At 35.5% G+C, this 25022-nt stretch overlaps 1 protein-coding gene across 1 annotated transcript in view; it reads left to right on the top strand.

Moving 5' to 3' along the window:
• The first annotated feature begins 19412 nt into the window (after positions 1 to 19412).
• Positions 19413 to 25022, top strand: part of LOC306845606 (calmodulin-regulated spectrin-associated protein 2-like) — a 55786-nt gene continuing 50176 nt past the window's right edge. Inside the window, exon 1 of the mRNA XM_079378505.1 lies at positions 19413 to 19988. Within this exon, the coding sequence (XP_079234631.1) occupies positions 19826 to 19988 (163 nt within the window). The 5' untranslated portion in view covers positions 19413 to 19825. The remainder of the gene's footprint in view (positions 19989 to 25022) is intronic.

The following is a 25022-nucleotide window of genomic DNA, read 5'->3' as shown; positions in this document are numbered from 1 at the left end:
CAGACCGACAATGGAAAGCAGTCAAACACAAGAGGTGAAATCCAGGTGATCTGGAGAAAACTAGAAATATCATCTCTGAGCAGACGGGGAGGGTTGTAATACTTTCCAAATTACATCTACCGGAGCCACAAAGATTGCTGAAAATGTGTGTACACCTACATTTGTTTCCCATTTTATTTGCATTTTTAATCAAAATGGTTTCAATATGCTTACCACTTGAAAAATAAAAAGAAATTTGATTACCACAATAAATTAATGCACATAATTTAAAACGTCTGTTTTTTAATTGAAGCTCACTCTGGGGATAACTGCAACAATAGCACTCTTTGTATCTGACATTAATTTACTATAGTTTAGGGGTAAACTGTACATAAACTGTTTTAATTTGTAACAGACATATTTAGGAATACTATATCAAAGTTTGAGATGCATAGCACAAAAAACAGTGAGTTAAACATGTTGAAACAAAATGTGTTACAACAATTCCCAGTGTCTCCTTAAAAAGAAATGGGTGCAGAACCAATTTCTCACAAATTGCTAGTAAATTTCACAATGAAATGGCAAGTAACAAATTTTGAAATAGCTTTTTTTTGTGAAACATAATCTAATAATCTTTGTGCTTTGCACATTTAACCATTCTAAGAATTGCATGAACTATTAAATCACAAAAGAAAAAAATATATTAATATTTATTCTTATTTCAAAACATTAATATATTTATTTAAAATTGTATATTTTTAGTGATGTATTGAGACGACGTTATTGCAATAAAAGTATTCCATAAATAGGTTATTCCAGAGCTTTTGGTGTAAATAATAATAATAAAAAATAAACAGTCATATATAATTAAGTAAGGGTCAAGGATAAGCCCAGTTGTGGTTTTGATGTTACACCCTGAGAGGTAAAAAGTGTCTTTGTATCTGTAACTATATCATGTTGCAATATTAGCTTCTTGCAATCGGATATATTTAACTTTTTATATAGTAATATCTAACAAAGATAAATTTAGTCTGATAAATAAATTGAATAGGCTTCATGAAACATCTAAATATATTGCAATATATATTTTAAAAAGTCTGACGGAAATTTATCTATCAATCTGCAGATAAAGCACTTTTATGAATAAGTTATTGGTGACACATTTCATGCGTAGCTGCCACCAGCTTGATTTTACCTTGATTTTATGAACAAAATCTGCAACCTGTGCATTGTGAGAGCAAAGTGAAGGCTTACATACCGTCTTGAAAACCTTAAGAAGATATAAAGGAAGTTAGCCCACGTAAGGAGCATCTGAATCGCTTCAGAAATCTCTCCGGATCCTCCAGCTGCTTGGATCTGCGCCGGTCACCGCTGAATCGCTGTAGTTCCACTCGCGCTCTCAATGATTCCACAAATGGGGCGGGGCTTGGTGTCACATGACAGACTGCAGAACATATGATTGGCCACTGGGATGTAGGTTGCCAAATGCTGTTGATTGTGATTGGTTGAGTGTAAAGCCATTTGAAGTTGAGTCCAGCGTGTGTTAGAATTTTGTGAAGGGGGGGGGGGTATAGTGTGGGTGGGTGGGGTCCTTTAGAAAAAAAGAAAAAAAAGCAAGGCCCATATTTTCTACTAGCCTGTCAGTGTGGAGATTTCCATCCTAAAGATGGTTAAAAAACGTATATTATTCATGAAAGTTAAGCTATATATTTAATGATTGTTTATTTTGTTGAGTGCAAAAGAGCAGTAACTAATGCAGTTAATCATTCAGATGTTGTGAGCAAAAATAAAATGATTTTACAATATTTAAATTAAAATCCAAATGATTTTTGTCAAAGAATATTCATATAATAAAAAAGCATATATATTTGTATTAACATTAGACAGCCGATGTCTGGATCAACATATTGAATAATGTAGAGCAAGCATATTTTACATTTAATTTGATCTCTGAATGCTTTGTTTTTTAAATAGTCATGTGTTGATTAGCTTTTTTTCTTAGCCTGCACACAAATCTGAATGAATTTGCTTGGCTTAGAGGAGAACGAGTATTGCTATTGGGACACTTTTAAACGACTCAGTTGTCTTCCTTCTGGTCAGGGCAGCAGAAGGAAGCATTAAAGCATCCTTAAACAGTTCCACTGAGGTTTGTTTTTGACCATCATCTGGAACAGATTCAATTTTAATTGACAATTGGTTCCCCAAGATCTATAAAACAACAAAGAGGAATGAAAAACATTAAGAGTGCTTCTCCTCTGCGCTGAACCGCAGAGCTCTGTGACACATTTCGGTGAATTATTTACAAAAGAAAACTCAAAATAGGATTCAGTCCTCCTTTTGTGAGTCACTCCTCCAAGCTATCAGGATCTTGTAAAACAGATCTGTAAATCATCGTTAATACTCACATCAAGTTGTTGCTAACATGTATGACTTTCTTTATTCCATGGAAAACAAAAGGAAGTGAGAAGTCACGTTGAACATATTTATGGCACGAACTGCCTGGAAAAGAGTGGTCATTTTTCAAAATTTCTCCTTTTTTGTTCCATAGAAGAAAGTCATGTGTGTGTGTTTGAAGGTTTAAACAGTATTTGATAGTTGAAAACATGCTATATATTCATTTTTGAAAATGTTTTCAAGAATTTATGTGAATCAGTATGGAAAAAAAAAGATTAATTCTCAAATTGTAGCTCATCTTTCATTCTGTCCCCATAGGCTCATAGAGTTATGTGTAATACTGCACACATTTCTGTCTATTATGTTGTCTGTTGAAGCCACAATTTACAAGGATGTGGTAGACAGTGTGAAGGAAAATTAATCTCTCTCCTCTTCACACACACACACACACACACATTCGTGTGCTCAGTAGTTATTTGCAGGGTTGATAAATTCGCTCCTGCTAAAGGATAATCCGTAATGAAAGTGTTGCAGGTTTGTGTAGCAGAGGCTGGTTTCTGTCGTCTCCATGGTGATTTGACATAGACGTTCACATGTGGGTAAAAACATTTGACTGGGATGGTATTCAGTGCTGGAATTTATTGCTAAATTTAGGCAGGACATTTTCACAGTTATCTGCCTGACACCGCAGTCTAGAGACCACATCATGAAATGTGTTATGAGAGAAACTCACGCATACTCATTATTACCATAAATTCCAAAAGCCATTTCAAAATCTGGAATCAAGAATCAATTTAAGTCTTGTTTCACATCACGTAAATGTGCCAAATATATGCTTACCAGCTGGTTTTGTAAATTACTATTGGATAAATTCTGGTGCTGCTTTGTAAATCTATTTAAATTGGGACGACACGTAATTGTATAAACGTGTTGGTGCAAAAACACCATTTGTGTGTGATCAGAATGATTGTTCCACCTTTTGTCACTGTCATCACGTGTGGAAATCTGATCTGCTACACTTGATTACCATGGCAACCTACCAAAGCCTGGGATTTAGTTGTATCGGTGCCAAACACTAGGGAGAGTGCACATTTCTATGTGTGCATTAACAAAAACCTATCAGTTAGCTTTAGCTATAATAGTGAATAATAAATACAATCAGAAAGCATATTTAAAAATTAAAACAGAATGAGAACAGTCTCTGCATCCACCTTATTTTGCAATGCGAAAGTGAGCTATTTTTCTGTGAATGTGCAAAACAGCTATATGTAAATAACTAGAAGTGCATATTTGCTAAATAAACAGGTGAGTTTTAGAAATTAGTGTTGGATCATTTCTGAGGCTGCTCTGTAAATTAGTTTAAACTGGCGTGATGCATATATTTTCACTGATTTGAGACTAAAACACTGTTGTGTGTGTGATCAGAATGATTGTTTCACTAGCCTCTAGTGAATAATAAATCAGTCAATATATTCAGAAATTAAAGCTTAAATGATCAAAAACATGCTTTATAGTTTACAAAACAAGATGAGGACAGAATGTGTATTTCCGATTTATTAGCTGCTATATGGAAATAACTAGAAAAATAACAACATGCAGTAAACGATAAAAATAAAGTGTTAATGTATGAAAAGAAATACCAGTTTGCTATATCAAGCAGCATAACTGACCGCTAAAAACAACTGGAAGCGGATGACACTAGAAGCCTTGCACATTCAAGTTATAAATTGCTGTGTCTGTTCACATTAAAAATATGATGGATAATATACATATAGCGACATATATACGACACATTACGCCGTTGCGCATCGGGTGGCCCAAGTTCAAGTCCCACCTTTCCCGATCCCACCCCCCCTCTCTCTCCCACTTCACTTCCTGTCTCATATACTGGCCTATCCTAGTAAAAAGGCAAACACACACACACTATATATATATATATATATATATGGTGGATAGATCAAACATTGCAGCTGTGTCCTAAATCGTATACTGTCTGAGTAGGTACTTACAGTGGCTCAGTAGTGCACAACACAACAAAATCTCTGCAACACAACACATAGGACAATTTTTGTTGTGTTGTGACTTATTTCCACTGTGTTGTGCGAATTTCATTGTGTTGTGCTAATTTTTCGTTGTGTTGCGGCTTGTTTCCGTTGTGTTGAGCTAATTTTGTTTTTTTTGCGGCTTGTTTCCATTTTGTTGCGACGTTTTCCCATTGTGTTGCAGAGCTTTCATTGTGTTGTGGCATGTTTCCGTTGTGTTGCGATTTTTTTATTGTGTTGTAAGTTTTTTCCGTTGTGTTGCGGCTTGTTTCCATTGTGTTGTGTACTTCTGGGCCTCCGTAGGTACTTCTTTTGAATAAGTAATTGCTTAGTGGCCATTAAGAAAGTACGTTCTATATTATATGAATCTGTGTAATATGAGTATAATTTGGATGTACATTCATCATGTTGTCACTGTCATGGGACATACAAACATCATTTCGTCGCTTCACTGTTATTCACAAATCCTCTCTCATGGCCAAATAAAATGTCAATCATATGTGCACTTCAGAACCTCGCCAGAAATAGCAGTGGATTTTTTATTTTTTTGCTAGCAGTTTTATGAATACTGTAATTTTAGACACATTCTCTGTTTCACCTACTAGGGAAGTGTGTGATTTTGGATGCAACCTATTACTACAGACTGCTTTAGCCTTTTCTATCCCTGCGTCCCAATGTGCATCCACCCTATCTGCCCTAAATAGAATTGAAAATGACTAATATCACATAGAATTTAAGGTGGGTAGTGTTCACATTGGGACTCAGGCTATGTGACTGAGGAGATGGAGGTGCTCCCATGTCGAATCTCAGAATGGCTGGTTGATTGCTGACGTGCCTTGAGTGAGGGCAGATGTTTGCTAATTGGAGTGATTAGGTCTTAACGAGGGGAGAGGTCCTTAATTAGGCAGCCACTGTTTTAGCCAATAACACAACGCTCAAGTCAGCTGCTGATAATGAGCACTACCAAATTCCCTCAGACGATAAACAAAAAGAGATCAAAGAATCTGGATTATCTTTGGAATTCTGATTGCTCTCAATTTTCATATTTTGAAACAGGACATATTTGGTAATGTGTCAATTTGTATTTCAAATGTATGCTGTTCTTCTGAACCTTCTATTCATCCTGAAATAATGTATTAGAGTTTTCAAATATTTATTAAACCGTTGATTAACAATGATAATCAGAAATGCAAATCAGCATATTAGAATGATTTCATCACAGAAATAAATTACATTTTAAAGCATATTGTTATGTTTTAAAATTGTGATATTTCACAATAGTCCTGTTTTACAGTACAAATAAATGCAGATTTGTTGAGCATAAGAGACTTCTTTCAAAACATTAACAGTTTTGAATGATAGTGTGTGAATGTTTAGTTTTGTATGTTCCTATACAGTGCATATATCTGACGACTCGGATGGAGATGAGTGTATGTATTTTGACATCCTACAGCTCAAATGGGATCATCAAATCCCAGGGTGACATTAGTGACAGAATGACAAATCACGTCTGACACACTGACATGTGTTTGCTTTTCTGTCATTGTGGGGGTTTTCCACTGACTTTTATTATTTTTATACTTACCTAATAATTTAAAGAAATCTCTTAATTACAAAAATGTATTTTTCTTTTTTTATTATTAGACCCACTGGTTGCTCCGCAAAGTGCATTTGATTATATTATCCATGTGGGGACATTTGATCATTATGAGTTTGAGTGCATGTTTATATTTTTATGAGATGTTCAGTATAAATGGGAAAAATTAGACCTAGTGCATGTTCCATAATGCACTGCTGAAGTCCCCTAATACATGCTTTTATTGTTATTTTGCTTGTTATATATAATTTACAGTAGAAAAAAACTGAAAACTGACATTCCCAGGATTCTCTGGATGACACTTCTCGTTTAATGGTAATCCAGCACCTGTGACTCTTACTGTGGTCTCTGTTGTCCTGTACCCTCTGAATATCAGCTGATCTGGTGTCATCCTGACCTGGGCTGAGCAGTGGTGTGTGGTAAGAACAGTGTGTCTGATACAGGGGGAGATGCTGAGTAACATGTCTGGGTTTCGGGGTGACTGACAGTTACTTATGAAGCAGTTATGCAACCTTTCGCTTCGAGCATAAATGGAGGAAGGACATTCTAACCCACCAAGAGGAAGTGACTGTGAAACTATATAAGGGCCCTTTTTGACAAACAATCTTTCTTCCTCTGATCCTGCATCAGTGTTTTGGTTTGATCTTACACGTGTGTCCAGACAGAACCAGATTTAGCCACAGAACAGCAAATTAACATTTGGGAACCACTACAAGTTCCATTTATAACATTCATTTTACTCTCACATGCTCACATTCTATCTATCTATCTATCTATCTATCTATCTATCTATCTGTCTATCTGTCTATCTGTCTGTCTGTCTGTCTGTCTGTCTGTCTGTCTGTCTGTCTGTCTGTCAAAGGTATGAGCACAATAGGATTTTTTTTTAAAGAAATTCATCATTTTATTCAGCAAGGATGCATAATATTGATCAAAAGTGACAATAAAGACAAGTATAATGGTGCAAAACATTTCTTTCAAATACGTGCTCTTGAACTTTTTACTGAAAAAATGTATTAAGCTGCAGTTTCCTCAAAGATATCAAACAGGATAAGTTTTCAACATTGATAACAACCAGGAATGTTTCTTGAGTGTCAAAGCAGCATATTAGAATGATTTCCGAAGGATCATGTAACATCGAAGACTGAAGTCTTCAGAAGTAATTGCTGCTGAAAATTCATCTTTGGCATTTAGGAATAAATTACATTTTCAAATATATTTAAAGTAGAAAACAGTCATTTAAAATTGTAATAACATTTCATATTGACACACTATTTTCCTATTTTGATATTTTAAAGTTGCTTTGACACAATCTGTATTGTTAAAAGCGCTTGACTTGACATAATACTATTGTTTTTACTTTATTTCTTAATTAAAAATTCTGCCATGGAGAGCATAAAATACAACTACCTCCATAAATTCAATAGTTTGTATATTTGTTTCAAAAACCTGTCTAAATGCACATTTTACTGAATCACATGTTCAACAAACTCCTTGTTTTCCTTGTAATTAATTTCAATTCAAGCCTTACAGGCCCTTTCTTAAAGCCCATGCTGCTTGACAAAGGTGCTGATAGCAGAATTAGGCAGTGAGCATTACGATATTCTCTGGGGCGTCGGGCCTGTCGCACTGATGTGAAAGCGCGGCGCGACGTGTGGACAAGATGCAGGCAGTTGGACGGCTGGAGGTCTGCTGTGGGGGTTATTCTTCATTGTTGTTGGCTTGGCCTACATGCTCAGCCAAGCATATTCTCTTACTGCAGACACAAATCTAACATCACTGATGCATCTCTCTGTGCATCATCCTTCTTCTCCGTCTCTTTTCACTCTTGTTGGAATCAACGTCTCATGATTAAGGATGCTGCCAACAGGCATTATAATGACGATCACGCTCTGGCTAATGCCATGTTGTTGCTGCATAATTTAAGCCTGTTTTAAAAATAAATGGCAGTATTGTGCTCATAGCTCTGCCCTGGTCTCAAACACGCATATTAAGTACAGAAAAAATGTTTTTAATATCAGCACTGGTGCATTTCTTCAGCCATCTGAAAAGTTTTAGTTTTTTTTCCACCATTAGCATCTTATTAATATTGGATGTATATCAGGACAGTCATCGTCTGCAACATAATGTGGCCAAAAATATGACAAGCACTTATTTGGCTGCATTTTACTCTAGTCTGTCACTATTCCTCACCACTCCAGATGGACACACAGGTTTTATGAATTGTTTAGCATGAACATATTAACAAATCCTTGTCTTTGCATATTCTTGTTTCGCATATACTTAAACATTTGTCAGTTTTAGAATTTTGGCTTTCAATTTTAGGACGTGTACCTGTCATAACAGTATTAAAAGTATTTTTAACATTAGTTTTTCCTGGTACTGAGCCGAGATGTACGATCCGCTGAAATGAATTTAATCTTAAAGTTCAAAAGGTCATAGAGCAGGTATTTAGAAGCACACAACTCAAAAGCAGCTTTAAACAGAGGTTGGGTTTGATTGACAGGGGTTTAGCCAATCAGGATTGAGTGGAGCGCTGTTGATTGGTTGTGACTAATAAGTCTTGAAAGCAAGAAAGATGGGAACAGTCTTTGCTGTTTTCATGCTGTTCAGTGATATTAAACATATGCTGAGAATCAGAAATAACCCAACTTTGTCTTTTCTGCATTTATTTGCATTGATTATCTGTTGTCAAATAGCCATTTGCATTGATTTTCTACTTTCTAACAGGACTTAGAATTTGTTCCTCAAGATATGAGAATTCAAAAATCCCTGAATTGCAAGACATAAACTCAGAATTCTGAAAAAAGGAGAAACAAAGAGAAACAAAGTGTGAATTGTGAGATATAAACTCAGAATTACAAGAAACAAAGTCTGTGAGGTTGTGGGTTCGATTCCCAATGATTGGCTGAAAATATCTTCATAAAGGTCAGCTACTGTTATGATAGAACAGAGAGAGTTTAGACAGTACAGCCATCTATGAATAACAAGGAATGTAAATCAGTTTGCTTGGGTCTATAAATCACATGGCCTTTGGGTCTCTCTGATTTATTCCACAGATTTATGGGATATGATTCACATGTCAAAGTTCACAATGTCACCAAACAGAATAGTTTATGTCAAGTATCCCTGTAATCAAAAGTTACTAAAAGAAGGACAGCTTGTCAAGTCAATGTCAGAGTTTAAAAAGCCTTAAGTCCATAACAAATTGACATGGATGAAGCTTGAAAGCGCTAGGAATTGTGCTCTCAGACTAATAAGCTTAAATACAGCATCAGTATGTCGAAATGCCATCATTATTGGCATGTATCCAGTTCAGTGTTGTGCTTTAAGGTTTAGGTTTACATTGTGAAGAAGACCTTATACATTATTTAATCAGATTTAAATGAGATTTAGAATATTGTTTTAAATATTTTTTTGTTTCTTTTTTTTCCAAGCGTCCCTGGCAGATTTCCAGTGAAACAGCCTTGCAGATGTTACTTACACAAGATATAAAGACGCAGATTGAAACATTTTTCATCAGGCGCTCTAAGATATACTCAATTGCTGGGAAGTTTTTTTTTTTTTTAAACAAAAAGGCATAATGCAATTTAAATCCAATCCTAAATGCCAGATGGCCAGCGCAGCAATGCCAGAAACCTTTCTTTCTGGCTCCTGTTAGGATACTAGGAAGCTGTGATACTTAGTGCAGTATATAATTTGTGTTTTTGGTCATTTTATAAGTGTATTGTGGTAGCAAAGTAATGTTTGCCACATGCCTTTTAGACAGTACTAGCATTAATACAGCGGTTCTGACAGTGACAATGGAAACAGAGATTCATAAAAATAATATACATATTCAAGAAACCCACTACAAAATAATATATTGACTTTTATGGCAAAAGGTAACCTAGTTAATCTGTGATCTCTGCCTACTGATTGGCTGAAGGCACCAAAAGATGCTACTGATGCCATGCTGGAAAATTAATCTTTTATGAAAATGTGTCACTTGTTACAGCCCTTGCCTCATTCCTGAAAAAAATAATGGTTAGTAGTAAAGATGGTAATAAATATTTTAAATAAAATAAAAGTAAATACTTTTTTCAAAACTTGAATGTGAATTCACATTTTGTAGGTTAGAAATTCAAACCGACACTAAAGTCTGACATAACCTGAATTCAACGGACTATTGAACACGTAGTTTATCAAATGCTCAGATACTGGAAAATCAATATCATTTCTCTGGTAATGAGATGACCTCTGCAGTAATGCTGCGTTGTGTTTGTTGTTTACTCCAGGAACTGTGAAGCCCATGGGGGAGGCTGAGAGGTGGGCAAACAGGAAGTGACACAGTTGTGTGCGTGAGCTGTGCCTTTGTGGACTGACCCTAATCAAAGCGGACAGTTTGCACTTATATAAGCAGCTCAAAACAGCCAGCAGGCCTGAAGACCATCCTGGAGCAACATATGTGACTTTGTATGTAAGTATGTGCATTTATGTGCACGTATGCATCTGTGTCCACTTTCTTTAATGTATGCGCACACAAGTGTCAAAGCAACACTGTCTTTCATACTGTTTTGATGAACACATTATTCCCACCGTCTCAATTTCTCCCTATCTCTGCGCCTCACAAAGCATCTCGAAGTTAAAGTGCTGATCTCGAATCAGATTTTTCCCCTTTCCTGGCACAATCTCAGTCATATAAACAGATTCTGGCTCAGCACTCCTACACATCTGACTATTCAAGGCAAAAACGTATGAAGAATAATGCTGAGGATGAGAAGAGGTAAGCACAACCGGCGGCTTTATTAGTGATGAAAACGCACACAAGCAAGCAGGAGGATGAGGATTTGCTGTGGTATTTACTGAATGCTTGGGTTAACTCTTTTCATTGGGGTATAAGTGAGAGTACTGTATGTGTTGGTCTTTGCTGCTGACAGTGGCTTTGCATTGAGAGCAGATCTGCCCGCTGGCTTCAGCTTTTTACACACGTCATTTCATAGCGGACAAACTAAAGTCGCACACCTGAATCTCATAAACAGCATATAGCTGTATTGTTAATGCTCTCATGCATAAATGAGGCTAGCGAAATATATAATTGGAAAAAGTCCTGTGCCACGGTTGTCACGAAAATATTAAGCAGCACGACTGTTTTCAACATTGATAATAATAAGAAATGTTTCCTCGGCATTAAATCAGCATATTAGAATGATTTTTAAAGGATCATGTGATACTGAAGACTGGAGTAATGAGGCTGAAAATTCATATTTGCATCGCAAGAATAAATTACATTCTAAAATATACTAAAATAGAAAACTGTTATTTGAAATTGCAATAATATTTCACAATATTGCACTTTTTTACTGTATTTATTTATTCATTTATTATTTTATTTTTATTAAATAAACGTAGCTTTATAATAGGAATAAAAGTACTTTCAAGGTCAAAGTTTATACTTAGGAAGCAAGTGTTCAAATGTGCACATGGTAAGTTAATTTACACTATTTAATGTTTCTGTGAAAGATTTTTTGGAGATCAGTAATATGGTAATATAATATATTGACTTTTATGTGTTCAATAATATGCGTTTAGAGTAAGGATTTGATGAGCTTCGGTGAGTTTTTATTTTATTTTTATAAATCATATTAACATTTTAAAATCATTAACATTTAAAAATCATACAGACCCCAAAGGTTTGAATGGTGATGTAAAACGGAGAGTAAATGGTGACATTTGCTTAGATAACTCGCTTTATATAATCTTAAATATGATGACTCCTGTGGCCCATTCATTTTATAGCTCTATGGTTTTACAGTACATTACTCATTGGTGTACTAATAAGTTCAAATTTCACTTAATCATAACTGAGAACTCAACCTTTGAGCAGAAAGATTTTCCTCTGCCACTTCACTCAAGAGTTAAACAAAACAGCGTCATCCTTGAGTTTCACAAATTATTATTTAGTTTGAGTAAAATATATGAGTAAGGGGAAAATGGGACAGAACTGATGTTGAACGAACCTCTAGTCAGTGTCCAGGGTGATGGAAAGAGCTGATATTAGATGTCAGTTAGCTCAGTTAGTTGGTTGTGGCTCTCTTGTATTGTATGATCACTGTGGCTTTCTTAGATTTGTCGCAATATGATGCCGTTCCAGAGCGACGGAGAGAATTTACACAAAGCTTCTCGTCATTCTTCTTTAACAAGCTTTCTGCCGTGCAGGCATGAGACCAAACCCTGTGTCCTGACTCAACCCATCTAACAACAAAATCAATGCCTGTTTACATGTAAGTAAACAGTTTCATTAAACTCAAGTGGCACTTAAACGCACAGTAGACTCAATCATTGGGAATGATAATGAATGTTTCCTAAACACATCCTAAACAATTACAAAAAACTGAGGCCATACCCACTTCCTGTATGCAGTTTAAATGGGAAGCATATGTAACATGAAAACACTTCCACTGATGATTTGCAAGGCGTAGGGGCCATATCATGTGTCTTTTAATCTTTTTTTTTTTTTTTCTGAGATCCAAATGCCTTCTTTTTGTCTGAAGTGGGTAACAATGTTTAATTATAGGTTGTGGGTTGTCTGTCTGGACCATTTCAAACGAATAGTTCACCCAAAATGAAAATTTGATTAAATTTACTAACCCTCAGTCTGTCCAATATGTAGATGAGTTTGTTTCTTCATCAGAACAGGTTTGGAGAAATTTAGCATTACATCACTTGCTCATCCTCTGCAGTGAATGGGTGCCGTCAGAATGAAAGTCTGATCAGCTGATATCCACAAGCAATCCACACAAGTGAAGTGAAAAGCTGTGTTTTTGTAAGAATCAAATCCATCAAGACATTTTTTTTTCTTCAAGCTGAAATACTAAAATTGAGTCTAATATTGCTTTCTCCAGTAAAATGTCTGAATGAGAAATATGCACAGATCAAGCACTATTTACAAACAAAGGTTGATAGATTTTGATGTGAGAGGGGATAAAATTAACTGGAGGAAGCGTTAAAGTTAAAACATGTTTCTTACAAACACTTGTGGATTACTGTGGTGTTTTAATCAACTGTTTGGACTCTCATTCTGACGGCACCCATTCACTGCAGAGGACCCACTGGTGAGCAAGTGATGTAATGCTACATTTCTCCAGTTCTATTCCAATGAAGAAACAAACTCGACATCTTGAATGGCCTGAGGGTGAATACAGCAAATTTTCATTTTTGGGTGAACTATTCCTTTAAGGTCAAGGCTGCTTGTTACTGAGAGTCAAGAGCAGCACAATATTTGGTGGACTTTGCCTCTTAATCTTATCATTAAATACCAGCTTGGAAAATAATTTTGTGTTATGATCTTTATGGATAATTGTATCTATTCTACATCCTCTTTACTACTTCACGATGAATAAGTAGGTCAAGTTGCTCAATACCACATATGTGTTGTAGCTGAGTCAGTGTGAATGGTCATGTGGTAATGTATTCATCTTTGTGTGTCACAGATTTCTCAGTGTTTTGACTTGATTCACACTGCACCCAGTTCTGATTAGTTTTTAAGATATTTAGGAATGACGCACTGCTGGTTGTTTAGTCACTGCAATACATATCAGTTACCAAATTAATGGCTTGAACACAATGACAATAGACTGACTTAACTGAGATAAATTTTGATTAAGTTGATCCAAAGGGATTTGAGGCTAAATTATGACTAAATAAATTAATATTTTTTGCTGCTTGTGAAGCATTTGCTGTTTAGTTTAAATTGATGCTTTTTTTGGACTAGGGAGGAAGTTGAGTTATTTCAGAAGATCAATGGAAATGTGATTACAGTCAATATTGGAACTGAGGACCTGTCACCATCATCGTTTGTTTCAGAAAATAGTCCGTTCTTGTTTATGAAAAGAGAGATATTACTCTCGTTACTAGCGTAGAGATATTCAGGGAAAATGTAGGCCGCATGAAAATGTGTAAACAGAACTGGAGCAGCACAAATGAAAATAAACACAACTGAACTTTTAATTAGCAAGTGAAAATACATTTACTGTTCATGCATGCAGAAAAAGACTCGACAGAACTCCTAAGGGATGCTCTCTCTTTCTCTTGCAATCTGTCATTCTCATTCTCTTTCTCTTTCATTCTGCATCTCTCTTCATAATCTAATTTGTCTTTCTTTAACTCATTTATTTTTTTAATTGCTAAGAATCGTGTTAAAACACAAACAGTCCTCAGTAAAAAAATAAGTGTAAAGGCAACAGTTTGCATTGCTTTTTTGTTGTTGAATTTATATTGTAAATGTCTTGGCTGGACTTAAAATCTGCTCTCATTATACCCATTACCTTCTTAGAAATAGTCATTAGAAGATTCTTAAAGGGACAGTCCACTCAAAAATAAAAAGTGCTGTTATCATTTACTGTTATTCATTCATATCTCATGTCTTTTTTTCTCTGTGGAACGTAAAAGAAAATAAAAATCTCAGTGTTTTTTGTCTATACAACAAAAGTCAGCAGGCTCCAGTGTTGTTTGGTTCCCACCATTCTTCCAATATTATCTTTTGTGTCCTGCAGAAGAAAGAAATGCATAGAACCTTGGAACAACGTGAAATGAAGACAGACTTTTCATTTTGAGTGCGTTATCCATTTAAGTTGTCCTCTTGAAAAGAATTATATTCAAGCATTTTCTGTGTATTTAGATGGTTTTATTATTCTACATACTTCATATCATGCTTCATATCTGAGAAACATGCAAGTAATGGGGAGCAAAGTGCTTATCTTCATTTTAACCATATTTATTATTAATAGTGAATGCCAGTTTGAGTGAAAATGAGCTTTGGCAATAAAAAGCCTATTTGATCACTTCAGTTTAAAGTATATTGTAATAGAAAAGCTGAATCGAGTTGCTTTGCTTGTTTTCCTGGACATTTTAAGTTACAACTTCAAGATGGTTGAGTTCAGAGAAGATGCTGAAGTATGGTGGAATCTCCCATTGTTTCATAACAAATCCACAAAACAAGCCAGCTCCAGTGCGGTTTCTGTGTCACTGCTCTAAAGTCACAACGTTTAAGAGAAGATAAACTTAGGGCATATGGTCCAGACTCCCCTCTGGATTTTATTCAGATAAATACAGGTTTGCGCTGCCAGTGGGGGAAGCACAGGCCAGCGTGACCCCACCCTCTAACTACAGCCTTGAGGTCTGTGAGCGTTAAAAATACCCCTCAGTGACCCAAGCACAAGAGTGATCCCGTCTGAAATGCTCACTCTGTCTCCTCCCTGTACTCTCTGCACATAACTGAAATGTGGACCTAGTTTGTCTACCATGGTTATATCTACCTTTCATTATTAATAAAAAAATTCAAATCTATCTATCCATTCATTGACAATTGACCATCTTTCTCTCCAAATTCTCATTACTGTAATACGCTTAAATGATAAAATACTTTTATTCAGCAAGGATGCTTTAAATTGATCAAAAATGACAATAAAGACATTCATAATGTTACAAAAAAATACAGTACATAATAATCAGAATAATTTAAGTTTTTCTGAAAAAAATGCATTACTGTCTCAACAAAAATATGAAGTTGCACAACTGTTTTCAGCATTGTAAATAATTAGAAATAATTTGCTTTGCCATCACAGGAATAAATTACATTTTAAAATATATTCAAATAGTTATTTTAAATTGTATAATATTTCATAAGATTACTGTTTTTAACTGTATGATAAATTTAATAAATACTAAATTATTTTTTAAAATATTACCAATCACAAACTTTTGAACAGTAATGTATCATTGTTTTTGCATTAATACAAATTAAGAATCACAATTGCAAAATTCCTAGTGGTTTTTAAAAATGGGATTTATGCAAAATTCTTATTTCATACTTTTTGGTTTTGTGGTAAAATATGACCCAGACATATTCTTGCCAGACTTTGTGAAAATCAAGTGTTTGTATATATCAATATGTAAATGTATGACACAAAACAAGTGAAAGAGAAGATTATTACTTGTGCACTTCAATAACAGCTTTTCTCAAATGCTTCAAATGAAACGGTTCTCTGTTGTGAATGTTAACAGGGTTTATAGAAACGTACAGCTACATACTATGGAAGTATCTGCGATAACGCTGACGTCAGCTGGGTCGTATCTGGAAGCAGTTTGGCAGCTTGGAGCAAAGAGCACACACTGCACTGCATACATAGACATACAGACATGAGCAATGGCCTGAACTGTCCTTTTGTGAGCTGCATCATGACCGATGGGGCTCATCTGTGTATGGGTGGGTGTAGGGCCTGCCGGGGTGGGGGTCAGTGAATAGATGCACTGGAAAACACACAGCCTGTGTTGTGTTTGCGTGAAGGCATCTTTGTATGAAATATGCAGCACATTGTGTGTGTGTGTGTGTGTGTGGTTTTGGGGGGTTGGATGAGGCTGATAGTGTTTAGCATGATAATGGCACACACTTTGAATTGAACGTCATGTGAATAATCAAAGTCTCTGATGTTCGCAATCATAACACATTCCTGAATGTTTATGAGAGACTGGCTCGTTTTACTCATGTGCTCCACCATCATTTATATACAATAAGGCAAAAAAGAAGAGACTTGATAGAGTAATGTTATCCAGATTTTTTCCTATAATTTTTATAATATCAGATGGCTGGATTATTTGACTTTTTTCAGAAAATTAACACAAACCACTTGATCAGTAATTATATAGTCAATATAAATTTTAACAAAGTTTATATTTTCAAATGTCTCTTTCTCTCTCTCTCTCTCTCTCTCTCTCTCTCTCTCTCTATACAGCGTCAAGTATATTCTCTAATGCAGTAGTCTAAAAAGAATAATGAAAGTAAATAAAAAGAGAATGAATGAAAAATGAATGCTACCATCTTGTGGTAGAAATACAACAACGCATCTTGACCGCGAGCTGTTGTCATGTAAAGCAATAAAAAGCGAATTTCAATCTAAAGGTTTTATTTATTTATTTAATATGCATGTGTTTATTACTATGCATTTTATTCTTTATGTATTTTTAGATTTTTCTTATATATATATATATATATATATATATATATATATATATATATATATATTCCAAGTTCAAGAAATGTCTGCCACTTATGAGCAGTCAAAGTCGTATTATTTCTATTACTGGGTGGATCTTCAGCATTAGTTATTTCATCAGTTTTCATTAGTGATTTTTTTTATGTATATACACTCTAAAACCCTCTAAAAAGTACAAAGCTGTAATTTGGGTGGTACATTAAACTAAAGGTACAAAAGCTAAAGGTGCATCTACATTTTTTGTTTACTCCTAAATGGTACACAATAGTACCTTAAACTAAAGGCTTGAAGTTTTACAAGCTATAAAAATGCAGTAAGCCTACAAGCTCCCATCCATCCCAAATAACGCTGAGCAGTGTGTGCGCACCGTTGGCATAGATTATTTCTGCAGTCAAATGGAAAAGCACAAACAGGTGAGCATGAGTATAGGGAGATTAAATGTATTAATAATCATTTAACTTTTTAAAGTTAAACTGTTCTTCACCATCTGATTCAATAGAATGACTTCACAGTGTGATGTAATTCAAACAGGGTCAGAAGCTTTAGCAGAGAGTAACAGAAGCCAGCTGCTAAAATTAGCAGGAGAGATTTCAGTCACATCTGGGTGGAACTCTCTCTCTCTCTCTCTGTCTCTCTGTCTCTCTGTCTCTGTCTCTCTCTCTCTCTCTCTCTCTGTCTCTCTCTCTCTCTCTCTCTCTCTCTCATATTGGTTGGAGTTCAGTAAATGACTTCCATTTGTGCTTGAGAACTAGAAGCCTCGCTCTCTCTCACATGAAAGGGTTGTGTGTGTGTGTGTGTGTGCTTGATGAAAGGGTTGTGTATGTGGGTAGAGGGCAGTAATTACAGCTATTCTCCGGAGCTGATAGTCAGAGGCCTTGGCCACAGCAGTGGTCACACCCCTTCCTGTCTGACAGATCTGATCCATGACTCCTGCTGCTGAGTAACACAATCTGAGGACTCACATCTGCCTCAACACCTCACACTTAAGACTCTTCTCACTAATTTACTGTTTCAGTGTCAGAGTTACAACCCCACCTCATTAGTCTCAAAAGATGAGAATATCATGTATTTATTATTCTATTGACTGAACATGCCAACATTCAGGGAAAAAAAATATTTTATTAATAGATTAATCTGATTCACATAGTATTCATCTATGTTTGGGTGCAATCTCCTTCCTTTCCTGTTGCTCAGTGTCAAAACCATAAGATAAAACAAACCATGAATATTTATAAATATTGACAATTGTAGTGTTTGCTGTAATGAATACCTTGCTAATAATGTTTAAATATAGGGATTTTTTAAAACATTTTCACAAATATCTGTTGATAGTGGCAAAAGTAAATGAACCCCGTCTACATTTACTATATATTTTACTAATTATAATTATAATATATTAATATTTTACATTATATTTTAAATTAAAATATAATGTAAAATATCAATATATTATAAATTAGTGCTGTCAAAAGATTAATCGCGATTGTGTACTGTGTATATTTATTATGTGTATATAAATACACACACATACAGTAAATATTTATATATATTTATATTCTTATATTTTATATTATGTATAAATATATTTAATATATAAACATAACATATTTTGCCTAAATATATGCATGCATGTGTTTGTATTTATATATATATATATATATACACATAATAAATATACACAGTATACACACATATATTATGTAAACAAAAACTTTTATTTTAGATGCGATTAATCACGATTAATCATTTGACAGCACTAATTATAATATAATTATAAAGAATATAATTATATACACACTATAATGCTAATATATAGTGTGTATATAATTATATAATTTCATATATATATATATATATCACAAGTTGTGATCTGATCTCAGTGAGGGCAATGAGTTATCATTAAATATTTTATTTAAAAAAAAATATCACATGAAATTGTACATTTGATCCCTAATTATTAAGGAGGAAATTATGCTATTTTATTTTAAGAAAAACATATTTTTTAAGTTGCAAAAAAAAAAAAAAAAAAAACCGTGTTTGGTAAGAATGAGGGTTTAATTGTCAGATAAAGGTACAGGAGTGAATTCGGGTAAATTAAGCCATTATTCATCATTGTTTAAATTTACCTCAAGTCACTACTTTAACATTTACAGCAAGTTAATCCCAAACAATTTGATCAACAATATATAGTAAAAAAAAAAAATTGAGCCTACAAAAACATTAACATATTTAGAGAACTGAAAGCACAGATGTGTAACACATAATGTAGTGCAGATGAGTTGTTTTTATTTGACAGCTCCGTGAATCTGCCTCAGCAGTGCTCTGCGTCTGGGCGTTTCGCGCATGCGCACTCATCTCTCTCCTTTTATTCCAGGCCAGTGCTGCAGGCGGACCGCAGAGAGAGGGAGAGATTTTAGGAAGGACAGTTACAAAAGTTAACGAAGACGACAAATCATGACACAAAACAGTGAACTCGTCGATCGCCTCTCCTCGCCATTGAACTTGGCATCCCTCATCATGGCGCTCGTGTCACCTATGAAATATTGATTTTTGTCATCTACACCAACTTGAGGATATAATGCCGGAAAACGGGTGAGAACTATTGCAGTAGCCTGGAATTGATTGTTGGATATTGATACCGTTAGGATTGTTTTTCCTGTATATAATCAATATATGAGAGCAGGGTTATTGGACTAGACGCGAGCTCCGTTATATTTCACATCGCACTAAAGCATGGGAATGCCGTCCGCCGCTCTGATCGCATAGTCCCGCGGGACGCGATGCAGCCACGCGCAGATGTCAAGATGGGTGATGCCGCAGAGATCAAGGAGAGCAAGAGGACGTTCATCGTGCCCACGATCAAATCTGTTGATCACTATGACTTCACCAGGGCCAAGACATCGTGCAGTTTGACGTGGCTCATCGCCAAAGCCTTTGGATCTGGTAGGTGGTGCTTAACGTTTTGAAAAATCTGGATTTTGAGAGCTGGGGCAAGTTGTCACAGTGGCTATACTGTATCTCAGTGGTTTAATATAGGCTTTATCAAACTGGGGTCCGGGGACCCCAGGGGGCCGCAAGTGGGTACGTGGAAATGATATGAGAAGCGAGAAATGAGTGTAAATAATACTAATAAAAATATTCAGAAATTAAAAATAAGTAATAAATTAAATAATCCAAAATTAGGTTTAAATGAATGAATAAGCAAACAGATTAAAACATAATAAATATAAATAATTAGGTTAAAATAAGTAAACAAATAGGGAAATAAATAAAGTACAATAACAGCATTGTAAAAGAGTAATAATGGAACTTTAGAGAAAGCAAATATTGTCAAATTAATATTAAATACATATTTGTAATATTAATGTTTCAGTATAAATTGGGTTTTTATACAAACTCTGTTTGTAGGATGGGGTCCTTTGCATGAGGATGATCATATTTGGGGGTCTGTGGCATTTAAAAAAATTTAAAGCCCCTGGTTTAATATACTTTTCATGAATTTTGTTTTGTTACTGTTTAGATTTAGCTGAAAACCCTGTTTAATGGCAGTTTTCATTGTGACATGTTACCCCATACAGTGTGACACCTTGCTGTTGCTCACCATGTATTCAATCAACTGTATAGTTTTTCCTATGCAGTGACAGGGGACATGTTTAGTTGCCTTTTTGATGACAAGACTTCAAAGCATGCTTTCATGTTGAAAATAGACCTACTTAGAGAAATATGGGCTGGAGTAAAAGTGTGTCATCATTTCCCATACCAGAATTTAGAAATGCAGTGGGCATATTTTTAAATTTAGCATCATGAGAGTTTATTGGAGGGATTTTGTTAATGGAAAAAACACCAATTTGTTCAATTATGAGAAGATAACAAATGTGTTGTTCTCCTAGGAGAGCTAAACATACGTTCTGCCATTTCTAAGGTATTTTAAGTGCATATGTGTCTCATGAGAAGGAGGTTACAAACCATTTCACAAAAAAGTCTACATGGTGGTAACTGTTGCCATGTCTGCAGAAACCATTAGCCTAGATCCCTACATAGATTCATGAGAGGCCGCAGTCTGGTTTATGGCTCTGAGTCCGTCCCCACAGTCCGTAATGAATGCTCAAAGCAGATTCCCCACTTCTGCACACAGTATTAGGATTTAATTTTTCAGAATAGCTCCACATGGAGGATGCTGGAATAAACATAAACACAGACTATCAAACTTGCATGGTTTTAGCAGTGTGGCTTTTATTGCTAGAGCGGCCTGGCCCACAACAGAAACGTCTGTGGAGTGCAACGCAACAGCGCCAAGATGAAGACGGCTCCTGGCAGAAGTGTGTGTGTGTCTGTAAAAAGTCTGCTGTTCTCATTGGAGTTGCTGGTACATGAACTCTAATGTGGTTGATAAAGCATGGATTTACTCTGATCCCTACTGCAGATGTCTCTGAATCACCTACATTTGAGTCAGTTCTGTTAGTGGCATTAACAAAAACTACTATTGTACTTAATATCATCATTTTTGGACATTACACCTCTTGTGAAAGAAGAGAAGAAGTGTGCTTAATTGTATTGAATGTATTAGAGTATTTTTTTAACTGTACTTGCAGATAATGTAAGTTCCACTTTAATGTACTTTTAAGAAAATATTTGCATTACTGTTTCTTTACATACTTGAAGAGAGCAGTTTAATTTCAGATTAAAAGTTTTCATTTAAAGTACATGATTTAATAATCTTTCATTGTGCTTCTAAAGAGTAAATTTAATTACTAACTGTTGTGCTATTTAATATTACATTAAAAGTCCATTTGAATTTGACGTGCAAGTTTCAGAAATGCCAATAAAGTATAATTTAGTTGCTATTAATGCTTGTCAGTATTGTGCAGTAACCGTATTTCAAAGACAATTATACAATTATAAATAAAGATGTACTTACTGTAAGTCTTGCTGTAAGTGGGTCACAAAAACACTCTTAAGTTCAACTGATTGCACTTAATAGAATTTAATAATATATCTTAATTTAACTGCAAATAACATACAATTAAGTGTCCAATAATATTACATTCATTCGTACTTGAGTGTACTGTTTTCTTTTAACCTATATAATTGTTTTAAATAAAGGATGCATAAGTATACTTATTTTTCACAAGGGATTATACATAAAGTAACATGTATTTTTGACGTTTGCCTTTATGATCATGTGTTTTTCTCAACATATTGCATGGTAGTACTGTGTTAAATACCATGGTGCATGAATATGGTCCTCAGGGCAGACATCAAAGTACTGTGATGAGAAACAAACACAGGAAAACAAGCCCCACCATTGCAAGGCATCCTTAGATTGAAAATAGAGTGTGGTGGATGTCCGTCCATCCAGATACTTTCCTCGGAAATGAAAAAGGCCACAAACAGCTGTTTTGAGTGCTAGTAGGCCCTCATAACGACATTGTCCATGTCCTGTCTTCCCCTCCAGCCTAACATCTGTGGCATACTGCACATATCACAACAGAGAGCATTCGTTTCTGTTACATCACTGAGGAGCGCTGGGAGTGTGTGACGTTCACATGTGACTATGTGCATTGTTAGTCTCACTGTAAACTATTATTAAGGACCAAAAATGTCCTTATGTTATGTTATGAGCGACCCATAGTGCGAGTATGAAAATTATTACATTATTTGTTTCATAAGATGATAAGGAAGGTTGTTTGGGAATTCTGACTTAAATTTCTGCCTGATTTTAAAAGTGATTATATGGCTTCAAATAACTTGAAATATTGTGCACAAGTAGTAAGGGCCACTTTTATGATGCTTTTGGCATCTTTTTGAAGAAAAAAAGCCTGGAAGGGTTTGGAACAAATTGAATTAATCATGACAGACCCAACCAGTTTGCAACTGACATACAACAACAATCCAGTTAGTTAATGATGGACAAAATCAATCCTGTTCTACTTCTTTTTTTAATTGCTTGAGACAGAGCATGTTTCACAGAAAGAAAGAAAAGAGGATTGCAATTGACATTTCATGCTGGCCTTAACAAACAAGTTGTTCGATGTAATTATACTTGATTATTATAAGCATATGCTAAGAATATCTTCAAAATTCTGTAGAATGTAGTATATTATCTGCTGTAAAAAGCTTGATAATTGACCTTAAGATCATTTTATAAAAGAACAGAGTTATGTTTCCTTACAGTAACATTTAAACTCACAAAGGGCAGAGTTGAACTTTTGAAAGGCTTTTGTGAGTCGTGGTGACTTGCTGCCTCAGGTTTTTCTCTTTCTGACCCCTCATTTCCTCCTTGTGTTTGTCATGCCTTCGAGAGCCGCTTCCTGCCTCTGTCCTCCATCTAGCTGGGATGAAACGTGGGGGGAAAACCCTTCCATAACCAGGCAGCTCTTTATGAGCATGTTCAGGAAAAACTGTGAGCTTAACAGAAGTGTGTGTGTGTGTGTTTTTTTGCTTCTGGCTCTGGACTGGCGGAGACTGGCAGAGAAAGGGTTTCCATTGACGCAGCAGCTTTTCATAAAGGTTAAGGGGAATGTTTTTAAGAGTTTTCTGATGTTTCTGTAAATATTAAAAATACTAATAAAGACTGTCGCCAGCTGTTATAAGTTAATGCTAATGTTGGAAATAAGTGTTTAATAGGGATGGATACTGATGGTCAACTAGTCATCCATCAACCAAATGACTGTTTTTTTGTACATAAGTTGTTTGTACATAAATGTGTGCTGGAAGTGTGTGTACACATCCATCCTATAATGATAAAAATCCACCCAGTGGTTTTATTAAAATCCCTTAAAGTCCACTTTCTCAAATCAGGTTGTTCTGAGGTTCATGTCAGAATGATGTAGTTCTGCACAGGCCCCTCCCACGATAGTTGATTGACAAGGCCGTCTTACCTTAGACCCACCCTGAGTGAGCTGAGAGCTGTCCGCCATTGTGTCGACTCCGGTGCAGGGTAAGACAATAACGTCTCTGACTAAGCGATTGAGGTGCTTTGTTGTTGGATGTAATAATGAACATAGCAGTCCTCATTACCTCCCGACATCTGAGCCGCTGAAGACGCAGAGGATTAACGTTACTTTCATTTTGAAGGGAATGCGCCAATCCCCGATCTGCCTAAATTTGTATGTTCGTGCGAATCATTCGTGATTCAGCTTCATACAGAAGAAGTGAGTATAAGGGTTTTTTATGAATCTTTGCAAATCGCCTTTCCTAATATATGCTAGTTAGCCAGATTCGCGGCTGTAGTTTAAAGTCTGCTCGTCACTTCATGGAAGAGAGGGGCGGGTTCAGCAGAGCTCATTTGTAGAGATCGACCGATATATCGATTTACCGATATTTTCCCAATATTTAAGCATTTTACCATAATCGGATATCGGTTTTGTAATATCGGATTCACTGATAAATGCGCGCAGGATTGCCACTGCTGCGCGTCTGAGGGGAGACGAGACAAAAACAACGGTGTGCAGGTACTTGAATTGCTATAGTTAGTAAACTTTGTTTAACAGCCATTAATGCACAAATTAGATGCATTACATAAATGCCTGTTATGTAGTTTATGCAGCTTGGCTCTAAGAAATAGAGAACAACTGATGGAGTCATGTAGAATAATCCGTCAAGTCCTGTCCCAATAAAGACGTAACTTTGCCTGAATTAAATAATACGCAGCCATGAATGAGCACATGTTGGAAATAAAAGCGCTGAATTTAATTCTTTCTCTGTTGTCTATGCTCATCTTTAGTCTCATGAAGCCGCTTCATATTGCTGTTCACTCAACGGGTTGATGCTCAGGAAATGCTCCAGCACGGTCTCCGCATGCAACTTTTAACAAGATTCACTTGTTTAAAACACCCTAAATTGTAGTAACATTTACTATATAACCATTATTTCGCTAATAAACATCTAAATAAATACAACTCTATGGAAATTAATTATTTATTATCTCCGCGAGCGATTGCAGTTTGAGTATAGTTCTGTGTAAATGCATAGATA

This window comes from Barbus barbus (genome assembly GCF_936440315.1).
Source record: "Barbus barbus genome assembly, chromosome: 26".
Taxonomy (NCBI): domain Eukaryota; kingdom Metazoa; phylum Chordata; class Actinopteri; order Cypriniformes; family Cyprinidae; genus Barbus; species Barbus barbus.
This window is presented reverse-complemented; position numbering and strand designations above follow the sequence as displayed.